Source organism: Taudactylus pleione, unplaced genomic scaffold (assembly GCF_031769625.1).
Source record: "Taudactylus pleione unplaced genomic scaffold, aTauple2 ptg000019l, whole genome shotgun sequence".
Taxonomy (NCBI): domain Eukaryota; kingdom Metazoa; phylum Chordata; class Amphibia; order Anura; family Myobatrachidae; genus Taudactylus; species Taudactylus pleione.
The window spans coordinates 20,342,510-20,360,621 of record NW_028284421.1 but is presented as its reverse complement, the minus strand read 5'-3'; the positions used below and the strand labels follow the sequence as shown (position 1 = coordinate 20,360,621).

Sequence of the window (18,112 nt, the reverse complement as noted above, 5' to 3'; positions counted from 1 at the left end):
GTTCGTGCATGCGTATTACAATCCATACGCATGCGCAGTTGTGCAAACATCGCTCGGAGCGAACGAGCAGCCGCTAACGAGTGGCTCTGAATCAGGCCCAAAGACCCCTCTCATCATTAAAATCAAACTGATGGATTCCAAGAATTTACTGACACCTGTGCTATGTAAAGTCAATTACAGCCCTGGCCTGATCTTCAACGTTCTTAAAAAAATCTTATACCTGTACATTGTGAAGAATAGATGGGGACAATACGAAGTTCAAAAAGGTCAAATCTTTGTATTAAGAGAGTGCTAAGGGTTTCAATAAAGATATGTATATGTTTTTTGATTTACATTTTGCCATCATATTCCACCACAATGCAATGTAATAACATCTTATCAGGACTAAAGGCCAAGCTTAAATGAACAATGCATAGACCTAGTGTTGGTAAGTGTTTTGAGGTCTAATGATTATTTTGGCAATGGGAGAAGTGTCTTTGCATGTTTATAAACTTTATATAAGGCCTACATTAACCCATTCACCATTGACATGTTAGAGGTAACTAGGGCCGACTCTGGGCATAGGTGACCTAGGTGCTTGCCTAGGGTAGCCTAGCTCCAGAGGGGGCAACAGCAGCATTTGCAATTTGGAGCTGCTCACAGCAGCCAATCTCGGCAAGCTGCATCATCAGTATCACAAAGTCAATACGATGGCAGAGAGGGAACATAGAAGAGCTCCCCTCTGCAGGGGTGTAGCGAGGGTGGTTCCGGTGTAGCATGAGCTTTGGGAGCCAAAATGGACAGAGGGTCCCATACAGGTTCTGGGATTCAAGGGGTGCTGCACAGTATGTTGGCCGCCTGTTAGTTTTATCTGGTTTGTTTGCTCTATATCCTAACTATGTTATGGATCTGAGATCCATTTCTACATTTCATGCTCCCTCAAGCTGCCAGATTGCCTCCCCTCCGGACCTTCCTCCTCTGTGATCATCTTCTGTCACTTCCCTTTTCCTTTCAGATTGATTACATTCACTTCTTACCTCTTTAATTCCCTCCCCTCTCTACCCTGTGATCGGCTCTTTGCCCCTCCCCTCTCCTTGCTTATTGGCTTCTGTCACTGCCTTTCCACTCTCCTTTCTTATTGGCTTCTGTCACCACCCCTCTCTGATCGGCTCTTTGCCCCTCTCCTCTCCTTTCTTATTCGCTTCTGTCACTACCTCTCTCCTCTCCTTTTCTTATTGGCTTCTGTCACTGCCCCACTCTGATTAGCATTGCCCCTCTCCTCTCCTTTCTTATTGGATTCTGTCATTACTCTTCTCCTTTCCTTTTCTTATTGGCTTCTGTCACTGCCCCACTCCGATTGGCATTGCCCCTCCCCTCTCCTTTCTTATTGGCTTCTGTCACCTTCCCGCTCTGATCAGCACTTTCCTCTCCCCTGTCCTCTTTGATCCCCTCCCTCCTTCTCTCCTCATTCATTCATTGTGCTTCAATGGACTTAATAGTGACACATCTGAGGTAAAGTCCTAAACTTCAATTATAAGGTATTAGATTAAATAAAGTAACTGCTTTGCTATGAGGTGTTCCCAGGCTTGACCACAAAATGTAATTTGAAATGTATTTTAATAAATATTAGGAGACCTGAAATAATAATAATGGTGGCAGACAGAACATGACATGGTTAGTAGTACTCACATTAATATATTGTAGGTGCAATGTATATTTGCTAAGTAGGAGCATAGCTGAGAAGGGAGCTTCCCATAGGTGTTCCCACTCCAGTGCAAGCTGCTTGGGGTAGTAATTGCAGTAATGAGCTGTGCACCCTGTGGAATTTCACTTTTGCACATGTATTCTGTCAATTTAAGTTAAATGATCAGAATATATAATACAATCTCCTCTATTTACTAATAACAATGATTCAAAGGAGATAAAAGTCAGATCCTAGGTGCTATACATAAATAAAGTGGTGCCAAAGCAGCTACCTCTTAATGTCAGATAGTACATCACTGAAGCATTTTGTACCTCCATACCCCCAATGGTACCTCCATGCATGCATGATACTGCCACTGTTTGCTATTTCTCTCTTCACTTGAGTATTCCCCCACAGGCTGGCCACATCCCACTGGCACAGTTCAGTACAGGGGGTGGGGGACGCTATGACATGCAATTTCTCCGGGCGCCATGGTTCCTCGCTACTCCTCTGCCCCTCTATGACTGCCAAAGTTGACAAAGCAGGTAAGGTCCCAGCGGGCACCTTGTTCTCTTATTACCTCCCTAGACCACCAGAGTTTTAGGAACTACGCCCTTAGGCTATACTTGGGTGTTAGGCCCATGGGCGCTAACATAGTAGGTGCTAGGCCCTTGCCCCCATGATAGGACAGGCTCTAAGGGGGCAGAGGGTACACAGCTAATACTTTACATAGGGTACCTAAAAGATCAGGACCAGTTCTGGAGGTAACATTTGATACAGGGTTCATAATTTTCCTTCCATCTGACACCAGAAACGTTGCATATACTGTACGGTCTTTAACACTAGGCAGCCAGCAGTGGCAGATCAGTGTAATCTCCTTACCCCCTATACCACTTCTCACCTGCCCACTACTGCTGGCTGCTGCATAGGAGCGCAGTGGCACATTATGCAGGCAGAGAGAGGGAGAGCTGCTGCCCAGCGTCACACCTCCCCCCTGGATATGACCCTGCCCAGGAAGTCTCCATCTCTCCAAAGCAGGGTGTTTTGTCTTGTATTGCCCAACTGCAAACCACACCAGGTAGGGCTGTGCCCCTAGCATAACTTTAATATTTCAACCACCTAATGCACCAGGGTAATCCAGACATAGAACATTTGCTATTACTGTATTTCATGGTTTAAGCAATATTTAATTTTGTATTGCTTATTTTAATTAATATTTAAAAGAATACTGATCAGTTTTATCAGCTTTAGAGCATTTATTACATTGCAGGTTGCAATGGCGTAAGTTCATTCCAGACGCCCGGAGGCAAGTTATAATTTGGTGCCCCCCCACCCAGTCACAGCCGGTGACACTGTAATGTAGCAATTGGCATGCAGACAGGCTATAGATAGATGAAGGCAGCAGCTGATAGTCTGACATGGAGCTCTCCACTAGTGTATGGTGGCTTCTCAGGTGCCGGGAAGGGGTGCCATGTATTGGGCAGCCATGATGGTACACTCCTGGTACATAGCTACAGCCCTAAGTTGGCTGAATATGTTGTGGACAATTGAGGAGGTGCCCCTTCAGAGCCGGAGCCTGGCGGCAGGCGCCTCCGTTGTCTCCGAAAGTTCTGCCCCTGGCAGGTTGGTGATAGGCCATCTGTTGTGCACATTTCCCTTACTAATTATAGAATGCTACTGGGCATTAAACTCACCACTAATTGCTATTCATCCCTGGACTGTTAAATGTTTAGTTATGTACTCTGCAATAAGCCATGAAGCGCACCATTCAGCCATGATATGAAACAAGTAAACCTGCAGGTTAGTAACAAGGCACTTTTTCCAATTAATCTTTATAAAATACCAAAGTTAAAAGGAAAACAATTATGATTATAAAGAGCACAACGTTAATAGATCATATTTGGAACTTACGTGAATGAAAGCACTACTAACTGTTTCAAATTGAAACCTTTAACAGTATTACTGAGCTGAAATAAAAAGAGAACATTATTAGGTTAAATGTCTGTATAATGTATATTATGTAAAATAAAAATATGGTAAATGTGTTAAAAGAGGAAAAATGTACTAAAGTGTGAAACTGCATGGTTTTTGTCACTGATGAGCTCTTTGCAAACTGTGACATTTACTAATGTCCAAACTGAACATCAAAGCATGTCAATCAAACCTGCCAGGTCTAAATCCGCTATCCTGATCTTTAGACCTGGCAGGTGACTTGTAGTCACTTATTGATAAGAGATTGCTTCTGATTTGCTGCCCAGCTATTAAGTAGGTGGGCTCACCACAGATCCAGCCATGAACATATAGGGAAGCAGAGGTGTTGTGCGGACGAATGGGGGCACACACCTGTGTGACTGTGTATACATACAGCGGTGGCAGTGGAGTATGCACACTAGCTTATTTACATGTTGCAGGAGAGCTGCGGTGGTGCAGTGGAACTTGCAGGTCACCGTAACGCTGTTCTATACATTCCACTGTGGAGACTCTCAGGGGCACATCCTTTCAATATTGAGGACGGAGCTGAAGACGTGCATTATGGCCACACATATACAGTAGTGCACAAGTTTGGAGGTCATGCCCTTTGCAGCCTGGAGTCATAGCACTGGACAAAGATAGCGAAGAGCGCTCTTTCCTAACACAAACTTGCGGCAGGTCTTTAGACTTTGCGCCTTTGGGTCATGGTGAGCCAAATCAATCCCGAATCCCCCAGAATCCTTGTGGCATAACACCTCATCTGTCACAAGCATCTCAGCGACTGATTGATAAATTTGATGGTTTCTATTCTTTATATGTAAAAATAGTTGGGACGGCGATGTGTTTAGTGATGTTTTCTTAACAGGTGGTTTTATGGTGACTTTACTTTAGTAATACCTCTTTTCCACTAAAAATCCAGGTCCGACCTGGGTTTTTGGACATAGTTCCAACTCTGGTCAGACCCAGGTCAGACCCATTTACACTGCACCTTCGATCTGGGTTACTCCCAGGTCAGCCCTGTTCACACTGAACTCAGGTCTGCCCTGCTAAAGCTGTGAGATCATAAAAAGTGGGAGGTGAATGCCCCACAACCACCAATTAGCTCATTTTAGGCATGATCCAGGTCAGATAACCCGGGTTGCACCGTTTACACTGCACCATTAACCGGGTCCATCCTGGGTCCAACCCTGGTAGCTACCTGGGTTGGATTGCTGGGTCACTTGACCTGGGCTATTTTTCAGGGACCCTTTTACTCTGAGCTGCAACCTGGGTAGACCCAGCAAAAACCCAGGTTTTTGCTCTGGTGTAAAAGGGGTATAAATCTGAAGCTTTCAAGGCCAGTGGCAAAACCACCAACTGGCGCTTTTACAAAACACGCTTATTAAATTTACCCATGGTGTTTGCCTATTTTTGTTGCTTTTAAGTAGGCCTATAACTAGTTTGCCATATCTTAATTTTGCTTACAAAGAATAACTTTTGAAGTAGTAAACCTTTTAGTGTAAGATGCAGCATACAGAGTTTTGCACAATCAAGAGGTTGTGCGTAAGCCATTGTTAACTTGTATGTGCATTTTGGAGGTTAAGGGGCATATTTCTCTTTAATAGCACTCAACATCTTTTGTTGCCGCATATCACAGCAAGAAGAAATTAATTATCAGGGGAAATGTATTGGAAATATCTGTGAAGGCAATTTAGTAAAATTTACACTTTATTTCTGGTTTTGGACCTCGCAGAGCTATTGTGCATGTGTGGTCATTGGAATGCGGTAGCCATTTGCGTAACTATAGAGGGTGCAAGTTGTACGCTTGCTGTGGGGCCCGGAGGCGCCGGCCCAGCAAGCGACCCCCTGCACCCTGACAAGTAAAGCCAGCACTGATGTCTTTTTTAATCAGGACTCAGGAGCCAGTCGCGAGCCAATAGGAACTCATGGACCAGTAGCCAATCGGCAGCGGCTGCTTGTCCGCAATTTGTGATTGGCTCGCGACTGGCTCCTGAAAATTACATCAACTCTCTTAGAAGCTGGGAGGAGGAGTGGCTATGATGACATTCCTGGAACACGGGCATGCCTCCTCTCAGCTTCAGTGAGGAGAGATGGCATGACACGCCGGGCTCAGGAGGAGGTAAGTATTACGGGGCTTTGGGTGAGGAAATTTTGGGGTCCCCATACCTCTTGTTACGCCCCTGCATGTAGCCCACAAATGCTGGACAGATTTATTTTTACACTGCGTTTTAGATCTCAATTTGGACACACCCCTCCCAAATCTAACTAACTATCTCTGAACATTTTCAATCTGCCCCACCTGCAGTGCAGCATGGTTTTACCAAGGTACACAGTTAAGGGGCCTATCCATTAGATGACTTTTTGAACGATCTGACCAAAACCAGGAGGTTTTGGACAGAACTTCCAGAAAGTCGCCTATCGGATAGCCGGCAAGGACCAGCGATGTGCGTGCACGCTGGGTCCTTGCCGACCTCGACTCTCTGTGGAACATGCCCGTCAACCTGACGACGAGCATCAGGTTCACATGTTCCAAAATAGGAGGTCGGTCTGCTGCACTATATGACGTTCAGTGAACGCCGTTCAGTAAGGACACCGCACCCGGCAACCTGAAGGACTGAACGCTAGACGTTCAGTTTTTCAGGTCGCCTAATGGATAGGCCCCTTTACTTGCTCTTTCTTATTCTATTACCAACTCTGAATCATGCTCATTGTGTCTTATAACCAATAACCAATGCAGGGAAATGGCACTGATTATACCATTTGAATGTATATATCTGTGATTTATTTTTTCCCAAGTATATAACAGCTACATAATGGGGGTTAGGTGCAATCAGGGAGATTGCTAGACACTTCAGGGAGTGAGGGAGATTGCTGCAATTTCGGGGAGTCTCCCTGACAATCAGTCAAGTTGGCAAGTATGATTTTACCTAATAGCATTTATATTCATTACAATTGTTTGTTGTGCAAATGTTGGGGCAACATTAATGAAAAATGCTCTGCCAGGGGGTACTAAATTTAAAAATATTGAGAACCATTCCATCAATGTAATTGCTGATATCATTATTGCGGCAATATTGGTCAGAATGTGTTGTGACATATGCATGATTATAAATATATATTTCCCATATTAATGAAGAGTGAAATATTAGCATCACTAATGAAATTACAGTATCGTCTATAGAAGTGATTGGGTTTTTTTCCCAACATGTCCTGTTTTGAAGATTTCAGTCTGTGGAAACAGGTGAGATAATTACTGACCCAGCAATCCATAAAACATGATCTGTTGGTGGTACTTGAGGACTGGAATTGAGAACCCTTGGCCTATACTACTGCTTTCTCCATCCACAGAAATAGACTGCACAATGGCTAAATACAGTACTGTATGTTCTTTTCAGCATGTGTCTATATCATATTTGAAGGAATGCCATTATAAAAAATATATATATTTTATATTGGTTTGCTATACTCTCTGGCAGAGTATATAGCAGAGGTTCCCAACTCGGTCCTCAAGGCACCCTAACAGTCCAGATTTTAAGGATATCCATGGTTGAACACAGATGGTTAAATTAAAATACCGAAGTGCTAATTAAGTCACCTGTGCCCAAGCATGGTTATCATTAAAACCTGAACTGTTAGGGTGCCTTGGGCTTCACAGCTAAAAACTGTTGTGGCCTGGTGAGTGCATGCCAAATGTGAACAACAGGAATGGTAAATGGGCACAGAAGTATGGGAAACTGAAATGCTAAACAGAGACACCAAAGTATCAGAGTTTTGACCGAAGGCAGTGAGGCATGAGGCACAAGAGTACCAGAGCCTGGTATGAGTGGATACCAGGCTTTAAGGTCTTGCAAGTAGATTTAAAGTGCAGAGAATGCCAGGCAGCCAAACATGGTCCAAGCAACAATGATGACTAAGACTAAAGATATGACACCTATCTAGTGCACTAAGTAGGCTTAAAATATCCTGCAGAATGAATGGGGAGACGGGACCAGTTGATATTGGCAGTCATGTGACCAATTGTTTAAAGTAGGTGAGCTATAAGTAAGAAGCCAGAGCCCCAGAGAACCAAGGAGATATTATGTTCTCGTGTGGGGATGGAGTAGGGTGGGCAAAACATATTTATGCACCAGGGGCCACCATTGATAATTGTATTACTATGGACTATGCTGTCAGTTAGTGATGATAATACGTTTGTACTTTATTTTATTCTGTAGATCTGGGTTCCAAAACTATTTATTCTGGCAATTTACCCCTTTAGTAACATTGCTCTCCAGGCTCTTGAATCTTTCGCTGTTTCTGTCTTTTAGATCTGTATTGTAATCGATGTTGATGAATCTTGGGTGATATGTAAATGCATCAAAATTGGTCTTCACATCTAAAACAAACAAAAAAAGACTTTCAGATAGTCTAAAGTTCTAAACATATAGTATATTGCATGTAAGATGCCTACTTTAGTACCAAATCAATGGTAAAATAATAATCTTACAGCATCTATTACAGCCACCTAAGTGGAGCCAATAGCCTTACAGTAAGGCATCATATGCTAGCATACAGTACACTGACTATTGGAAATGGTAATTCTCCAGCTGGATACTCATATGGCTATTTGAATGACTCACCTGGATCTTTCTAGGCAATTAGCCCCAACGGTCGGCAAATATTTCCATCTATGTCATTAGACATTGTCTGACTCTTTGAGATCCGGAACTATTTAGATTCACTACTCTTTATAGGTACTGAGCTGGGACTGTTATGGTGCATACACACGGTCCAACTTAAAAGAACGATATAAACGATAACGATATCGTTATTGTTTGATCGTTTATATCGTTCTTTTTTTCAACCCCTCTAACGACCAAACATTGGTCGTTGCGTGGGCATGGATGGTCGATATCGACCATCGCCTGTGCATGCAAGCCAACATGGTCGATATCGACCAGGTTAGCCTGTTTGTTCTTGGGACCCGCAATCATTGATCGCGGGATCATTAAGTCGTTAGGGGGTTGGTGCATGTTGCTGGATGTTCGATATTGAACATCCAGCACATGCAGGACGTTCAAACAACGATATGTGATCGTTGTCTGATCAACCCGTGTGTACCGACCATTACAATAGAACATCAACTTAAGACTAGAGATGTGCGCCGACCCTTGTGTTTTGGTTTTGGTTTTGGATCTGAATCTCCCCTGGTTTTGGATCTGAATCTGGTTTTGGATTGTTTTCCTTGGTGTTTTGTTTTCATGTTTTGGATCTGGATTTTTTTCCTTAAAAAAACATAAAAACTGCTAAAATCACATAAAATGGGTCTGCTTTTGTTCCTACAGTATAATTAACCTCAATAACATTTATTTCCAGTAATTTCCAATGAATTTTGACCACCTCACAATATTATTTGCTTCATCTAGTTAAGGCCAAAAGGTTGCATCCAGCTAGCTGGCTGACTAAGCTAAGTGACACAGTGGGTGGCACTAACATGTGGCAGTTCAGCTTCTAATTTCCAACATGGATACAGTGTGTTTTACAGTGTGGGTTGGATATACCAATAGTGCAATTACTGTGAAGCAGTGTCGGCAGAGTAGGGTTGCTGATGGTGTCCTCAGTACATGGAATGGCAGTGCTCAGGTGCTGGCAGTGTCCTCAGTGAAGGGTACCGGTGATGTCGGCAGTGCGGGGGTGCCAGCGGTGTCTTTAGTGCAGGTTTGAGGCTGTGTCAGCAGTGTGGGGGTGCCAGTGGTGTCTTTAGTGCAGGTTTGCTGGCTGTGTCGGCAGTGTGGGGGTGCCAGCGGTGTCTTTAATGCAGGTTTGCTAGCTGTGTTGGCAGTGTTGGGGTCGCTGACGGTGTCCTCAGTACGTGGGGCAGCAGTGCAGGAGTGTCGGCAGCTGTGGTGTCGGGAGCGGGGGATGCTGCCAGTGGGGGTGCCAATGGTGTCAGGCGGCGGGCGCCATCTTTTTCTCTCTCCTAGGTCATTTTCAGTGGTCTTAACGCTGATTGGCTGAGAGCCGTGACAGACGTCAGCGTTTAGCCCGCTCAAAACAAAACCTCGCGACCCGACAGCGGGGTCGCGAGGTTTTGCCTCAGGTGAGGGATCCGGGGCAGGCAGGGAGATCCGAGCGTCGCTCGGATTGCCCCGGATCCCCGAAATATGGGTGGGTTCGGATCTCTGAGATCCGAACCCGCTCATCTCTACTTAAGACTATTTGTTATTCAGCTGTCAGTAGATACTCTTTCAATTTCTTGTTGCTATTGAGTCTACATTATTGTTTTTTTATATTCGGTGAGCTCTCTTTTATTTTTACATGTTCTTGTATGATATTAAATGATTAATGATTGTAATTGTGAGTTGGGTGACATTATTATCATTACATTTGTTACTTTAGTGTTGGAGTATAGGCACTCTCTTTTATAGCCAAAACAATGTGTATGCAGTTTTGCTGCTCTTGGTGAACATTATTCAACCTCTACAGCTATTATTAATGCAATGAATAAAATGTGTAGTCATAAGGTACCAGCTGCAGCTTGTGTACATAAATGGTACAATATATTATGTTATATATAGAAGTCCAAATACCTGCACTCACATCTACTAACCTGAATCGCTGTTGGGGTGCTCTACAATGGTACTGTAACCATAATCCAGAAATATAGAAAGATAACAGAGTGGGCACCCAGAAAAGTCTTCACATAAAAGCTTGAAATCACTCATATGATCGGAAATCATTTTGACATTTCACTCTCCATATTGGTCCTTTGTTATAATCATTAGCAGTGCTGGTTTAACAACAGGGCAGCTGGGACGATCACCAAAATGCCCCTACACATAACTACATCACCAGCATGGGGGGTACTGGGATTTCTGTGTGACATAGGGGGAGATGTATTAACCTTGGAGAGAGATAAAATGGAGAGAGATATGGGATCTATTTATCAAGCAGTGAAAAGTGTGGAGAAGTGAACCAGTGGAGAAGTTGCCCATAGCAACCAATCAGCTTTCAAGTAGCATTTATCAAGTACAGTCTATAAAATAATAGGTAGGAGCTGATTGGCTGCTATGGTCCACTATGGCTGCTACTGGTCCACTTCTACACACTTTTCACTGCTTGATAAATAGACTCCAAAGTGCCAACTAGTTAGGGCAGGCACATCTGCTCTCCCGGCCGCCTCTGCCTCTGCCTCCGTCTCTAATCACTGACTGAAGCTGGGAGGGGCGAGGCCGTGCTGAGCTAGCTGGGACATCCCTGGATCATGGCCAGATTGGCGCTGCAGAGCGGCAAACACTCACTGGGAAAATGGTGGCGGCCATTTTCCCAGTATTTGCGTGTGCGCAGAAAAGTCCCTGGGAAAGTAGGCGCGGGCTCCATATTTCCGCATGAAGGCAGAATCTACTGTGCTAAAAGTGTGCTGAGCCGCTGACAGTGAGGAGGGGGCCCAAACGGAGGCTGTACATGGGCCCCCTCCTCTCTTAAAACACCCCTGCATTATATGGCGGGCAATGAGGCACTCTGCATTATATGGCGGGCATTGTGGCACTCTTTGCAGTATATGGCAGGCACTGCAACACTCTGCATTATATGGCGGGACTGCAGCACTCTGCATTATATGGTGGGCAATGAGGCACTCTGCATTATATGGCGGGCATTACGGCACTCTCTGCATTATATGGCAGGCACTGCAACACTCTGCATTATATGGCGGGACTGCAGCACTCTCTACATTATATGGTGGTACTGCAGCACTCTGCATTAAATGGTGGGCACTGCGGCACTCTATTATATGGCCGATACTGAGATACTCTCTGCATTATATGGTAGGCACCACTGCGGCACTTTCTGCATTATATGGTGGGCACTGAGGAACTCTGCATTATATGTTGGGCATTGCAGCATTCTCTGCATTATATGGTGGGACTGCAGCACTCTCTGCATTATATGGCGGGCACTGCAGCACTCTCTGCATTATATGGTGGGCCCTGAGGCACTCTGCATTATATGGTGGGCATTGCGGCACACTCTGCATAATATGGCGGGCACTGCTACATTCTATTACATGGTGGACACTGCAACACTCTCTGCATTATAAGGTGGGTACTGTGGCACTCTCTGCATTATATGGTGGGACTGCAGCACTCTCTACATTATATGGTGGTACTGCAGCACTCTGCATTATATGGTGGGCACTGCGGCACTCTATTATATGGCCGATACTGAGATACTCTCTGCATTATATGGTAGGCACCACTGCAGCACTCTCTGCATTATATGGTGGGCACTGAGGCACTCTGCATTATTTGTTGGGCATTGCAGCATTCTCTGCATTATATGGTGGGACTGCAGCACTCTCTGCATTATATGGCGGGCACTGCGGCACTCTCTGCATTATATGGTGGGCCCTGAGGCACTCTGCATTATATGGTGGGCATTGCGGCACACTCTGCATAATATGGCGGGCACTGCTACATTCTATTACATGGTGGACACTGCAACACTCTCTGCATTATAAGGTGGGTACTGTGGCACTCTCTGCATTATATGGTGGGCCCTGAGGCACTCTGCATTATATGGTGGGCATTGTGGCCCTCTGCATTAATTTATATGGTGGGACTGCAGCACTCTCTGCATTATATAGTGGGCACTGCAGCACTCTGCATTATATGGTGGGCACTGAGGCACTCTGCATTAATATAATACAGGTACAACATGCATCTATATACATGCTGATCTACATGTAGGTTGTTACTGTGTCATATACTGTTCCTCTGTGATGATCATGACAAAGACCCATTATGGAGACTGTCTATATGATCTAACATCACCTGTTGATTAAAGCTTTTATGTGAGGATTTTAGTGGGTGCCATCTGTGTTGTCTGTCTGTACTGTTTATACTGTCTGTCTAAGTCTTAATTATTTTATTTTTTGGAGTAGTATTACCGGCAAATATGCAGAAAGGTGATAGAAAAACTTTTGCCCCCAGTTAGTCTATACAATATATGGGGAGCTGGAAAAGTGTTAATATTTTTAAAGTTGAGTTCCCTTGCAAAACACATCATATTATATAATAACTGGAGAAAATGCACAACATTTGATATGTTTACTATACAGTACATTAAAAAATGCATGTGGATAGTTTATAGATCGAAGATACAGTATCCAAGATATCCAATACAAGTTATAAGGGAGGCTATTGAGAGCAAAAATAGAATATGCTGGCACTCTACAAATAAATGTCATTAAATAATCAAAATTAAAAATTATAAAAACAGTTTTACAATTATAGAATATGACAAGCTGAGTGAAATTTATGGACCAGTTGTGTATTATTCTGTATATGCTATATATCTATAGTAATAGGATTCTTAATATATAAGAATTACATGAGGGTCTGGTGCAGAAGCATTTAGATGGTTTATTGATAGCAACTTCCAATTGTTATTTATTGCGCCTGCCTCCTTTATTATACTTTATTTTTCTGTGTTTGAGTGATTGATTCGAATAATTTATCAAATGTTTGTATTGATAACATTTATATAATGTATTGTTTATAAGTGGTGGTGGTGCATTGCTGCATAGGCAATAGTCTGTCTGCCGAGGCTTCATAATGGCCTGAAATGGCGATTACACACCTCCAATTTATTATTGGCAACATTTATATGTAGTTTTTTTTTTTTACAAAAAAACTTCAAACAGAAGGGGTAGAGACACAACCTACCATTACCCATCACAGTGTATATTGGACAGGCTATTCACTACATTCAACACCATCTGACACTTATAAGTATATACTGAAGAAACGTAGCATACTTTAGTTGTACAGAGGGCCCAGGACAATGAAAGTCATCAAAATAATAATTAGACACAGATTTGAGACAGCGGCTAAGTAAAATGTCAAAAGTAGCAGGCAAAAATCAAATAATATTTAGCTCTACAGGCAAAACTTTAAGTTTCCTAATATTCATTTTAATATTTCATCTTTTAAACCCCTATGTAGTTAATTTATCCTCTTACCTCCTCCAATTAATCCCCCTCTGACCCTTTACTTGTTAGGAACTTTTCCTTTGTCTTGACACTGTTCAGTTATTTCTACTCGTCTCCTTGCTTCCCACCCATTATCCTTCTCTCCTGTTAGTTATCGGACTCTCCCCAAGCCCTACTTTCTAAATTTACTTTACACCACCAGTTTTCTGCCTTCCTACTTGTGTATATATATAGACCTTGTACCTCATAGTAAAGTAATCAATTATATATAGTTTACAATAATCGCATGTCACTCAGTTTTAAGACTTGTATTAAGGTTGGGCTACTAACAAGTTAAGGGTCAGTGATAGATTAACTGGTAGAATGACAAATTAACTAGACAGTGGTTTAAAGGACAGATGTTTAAGTTAAAACGATTAAGTTTTGCCCTCATTATTATTACTTTCCAATTTATGTTAAAAGTCCTTCAAAAGGTAACAATAATAGTGTAACAATGTCATGCATGCACTTACTGTTCACATACAAACTTGCCCTGCGTATGATACTGGTTAAATTTGATAAATCCTGAAGAGAGTTTATAACTTTCACAGTATCCACGCTTGCTGTGTAATTGAGCTTGTACTGAATTACCATGCCTGCTGACCCATCGACATTCCTAGAGGAAAAAAGATTAAGGATTGATGAAGGACAAGTGCAATATTAGGGTTTGTGGTAAAAATATTAATCTGTGGATGATATTTACATAACAGTCTTGCAAAGTTTACTTACTGATTGCACCAGGGTAGTTTTATTATGGTAGAAAAGACTTCACATTCCAGAGCTTGGTAAATCTGGCTCTCTATCCATCACTATGCAGCTATCAGAAATGGAAGGACTGCAACAGATACCTCCTGATGTTACATTAGGGGGATACTTATTATTTGTAGGTACCCCCTTGAAAACTGGTGTTTTGGAAGGATATCTCGCACACATTATTTGATTTATATGCCCCTTAATGTAAAGTACTACAAAATATGTTGCTGCTTTGCTAATAAAGGATGATGTTAATAAACAAAAGGTAAAAAAGTCAAGTTAATAATTTAATATTGGGTGCAGTGTTCTAGAGGCAATCAAGGGTGTAATAGGTGTACCAGCCCCTAACAAGTACATATTCAGTTGAAATTGGAGCGCTTTGGGGATTAAGGAGGGAATTCTAAGAGAGGAAAGGGGGTGGGGGGGTAAACAAGTTTCTCTAGAATGAGAGATTGTTAGTAGTTTAACAGGAGAGAGGGTTAGGAGTAAGAAGAAGAGCTAGAAGTCCTTTCCCTGTTTTGAGGATTGTGAGGCTTAGGCATTGTAGAGCTGAAAATATCTTCCATTATTAATAATTCAACCATTGCTCAATTTGTAAGTGTATATAGGATCTATTTTTGTAAGTATAAGGTCACTTAGGGCTGGTAATCTGAATGCCCATTTGTTAGGTTTTGTCATCCTGTTGCATTTATCACCCACATGAGGTATCTAGGAATATTATGGAAGGTTTTTCATTAGCATGTAAATGACCAGAAAGGGATGGTGTAATTTCATCAAAATGTACACCCCTTAGGATATCCTGTGAGCAGGAAAGGCAATTACCTAGAGAAGGAGATTGGTAACATACATAAGGCTTTTGTCTGCAGGGCCGTAACTTAGGTAGTGCGGCCTGTGCCATTTTCTGTTAATTATCATTCTTACTTGTAGTTTCCTCTTATTTCATCCCCAGCATCTCCTGGTCTCCCTTAACTATTCCCTGGCCCTTCTCCATGAGGCAATTAATTTTTTTTGTCCCTATTTGAAAAATGGGGGGCGTTGCGCCAATGCTCTTTCTAGCACAGGGCACCAAAAAGTCTATTTACAGTTCTGTTTGTCTGTGTCTGCATATAGAGGACTTGAAGCTGCTCAGCTGGCACCTGAAACAGCAGGGGTATTCAAATAGCCGTCTGAGCAAATGGTGTGGCTTAACATAAGCAGGGAACAAAGACATCAACATATTCAATCTGGTTGGACAAAAAAAATTATATTTCTACCATAACTAGGGCTTTGATTTGAGAGTCCTAATGGGGGGTATCCACTTGTAGATATACAAACGACAGCACAATTACGACATTGCAATCGTGCTCTCGTTTGCATAGCTAGTGATGTGCCTAGACTGAACGTTCACTCGTTCAGTCCCGGCACATCCCTCATCCCCGCACATGCTGAACCTGACAAGATTATCAGGTTGACCAGCATGTACGGGCGATGTCGGATGTCAGAAGCGACCAGCGGGCATGTGCATCGCTGGTCGCTTTCGACCAAAACATGCCCGATGCATGCGCGATTTGCAAGCGATTGCACGATAACGATGTCGTTATCGTGCAATTGCTTGGCTAAATCGCTAAGTGGATACCCCCCAATAGACTTATGGTTTGGAAGAAATTAGGTATCTAACTAATCACATATCCCAGAGTAGTCTAGTTTACAATCTTGGATATATTGGGTGTAGAATCATACAAGAGTGATTCTAAAGCAAAGAGTTTCCCTTTAAGGTGCACTCATTAATTGACAAAAAATTGTCTAAAACATAACTTTTAATAACTACTCACATAAGATAATACATTTTATGGACTCCATAATACAGACAAAGAACATTCAATAATACAAAACAAAAATAAATATAAAAATATTTACGCAGTCAACTTGAGCCAAATATATTGCTGCAGTGTTCCTCTAAATAGAGACAATCTACCAATATAGGGCCTGATTCAGACCCACTCGCGAGCGGCTGTCCGCTCGCAAGTGGGTCGATGTTATGGACTGAGCATGCGCACGACGGAGGGAGCTCCATCGTGCGCATGCGCCAGACGCGACGAGCGAAGGAAAGTCCTTCGCTCGTTGTGTCCGATCAAAGGGGGCGTGCTGTCAATGTTGATTGACAGCACGCCCCCTTTGGTGGGCGTGCCGGGGGCGTGCCTCCCTGACGGGGGCGTTCCCACGGGAACACCTCCCGTCAGAAGCCGGCCCACTGACATCACTAGTGATGTCAGTGGGAGTGATTTTGGCTCTGATAGAGCCAAAATCACTCCGGAGCTTGCGGTTGAAAACCTCAACCGCAGGCTCCGGCTCGCAAATTCGATGGTCGCGATGGTCTCGACCATCGCGACCATCACAATGCACGCTCGTATAGCCTGTGGGTGGTGACCCACAGCTATACGAGCGTCCAGGAGGACGCTCCATGAAAATGGAGCCCGGCCCTCATTCAGAGCGTGCGCTCTGCTCAGAGCGTACGGCTCTGAATGAGGGCCATTGTCTTCTATAATAAATAAGAAGCTCAGTTAAGTGTGTATACCCGTTGATCTGGCAAAATGCCTAATTAAAATAAAAGTTAAGCAACTTATATTTTCTTACTTAATTGCACAGGGTATACTGAAGCAAAAAAGAGTGAAATATTTTATAACCGATTACCCAAATATAGAACTCGTGATCTCCCTATTATCAGGACAGAAATTAATTTTTAACAGAACACATTCTCTGTCTCAATGTCACATGTTCCGTTTGGGATAGGTTAATATGCTGCATTTTATCACAACTCAATTATTTAACCCATGTTGATCTATAGTTGAAACAGATGGAATAATTTACCTCTTGGTATAATCTCCACCAATTCTATTTAAAGATTCAATAATACATATCAGTACACAGATGTATAAATGAAAAAGATCAAAATATTGCCAATCATACAGTGTATAAATAGTGGGACCCTCTCACATGGGGTACCTCTATTGTAGGTTGTTTGATATCTTTTACAGTGCACACAATTAAAACATATACAAATATGTAAATATATTAAAAAAGGAAAACGTTTATCTACCAATAGTGCAATAATTGTATAGTAAAACTAAAACAGGTGAATAACCACTGTAGTTATATTATGCTGTTATACATATAATTAAACATAATAGGCAAAGTTATAGAGATAGGATCAATGTGTAACAGATTACTCTGCCCTATTGGAGGAAGACCTCTCACCCCTTATCTGTTTACCTAATGGTATTGGACAGAAATGAGGCAGATAAACTTTGCACTATTGGTAGATAAACTTTTTACTTTTTTAATATATTGACATTTTTGTATATGTGTTAATTGTGTGCACTATAAAAGATATTTCTAACCGGCAACCCGGTAGAGTGTGTCCACAGTGCACACTTCCTTGTACCTCAAGTACAGTGTCCCTACGTGCCCCTTACTGGCACAGACCCTTTGGGCCACGAGTTCGTCTCTCCTTTTTCCCGCAGACTTTGGTCACCTAGTCAAAGGACTGCGACTTGCTTACGAGGTGCAGCTCAAGCCCATATCCCGATTGGTGGGGTCACTGGCGAACACCATCTCGTGGGTTAGATTCCGCACCTTTGACTAGGTCTCGCCAACGACCAAGACCCGTGGATGCGGACATTCAGGCCCCTCGCCTCCGTTTCCTCCCGCAGCCTCAGGCCTCAGCTTCCAGAAAACCG

The 18,112-nt window shown here is 42.9% G+C and overlaps 1 protein-coding gene across 1 annotated transcript in view; it reads right to left on the bottom strand.

The window, feature by feature from the left end:
- Positions 1–18,112, bottom strand: part of LOC148540393 (uncharacterized) — a 147,132-nt gene that overhangs the window by 12,716 nt on the left and 116,304 nt on the right. Inside the window, exons 14-16 of the mRNA XM_088444600.1 lie at positions 14,117–14,259; positions 7,885–8,009; positions 3,575–3,630 (exon numbers count right to left, since the gene is read on the bottom strand). Of these exons, the coding sequence (XP_088300726.1) occupies positions 3,575–3,630; positions 7,885–8,009; positions 14,117–14,259 (324 nt within the window). The remainder of the gene's footprint in view (positions 1–3,574; positions 3,631–7,884; positions 8,010–14,116; positions 14,260–18,112) is intronic.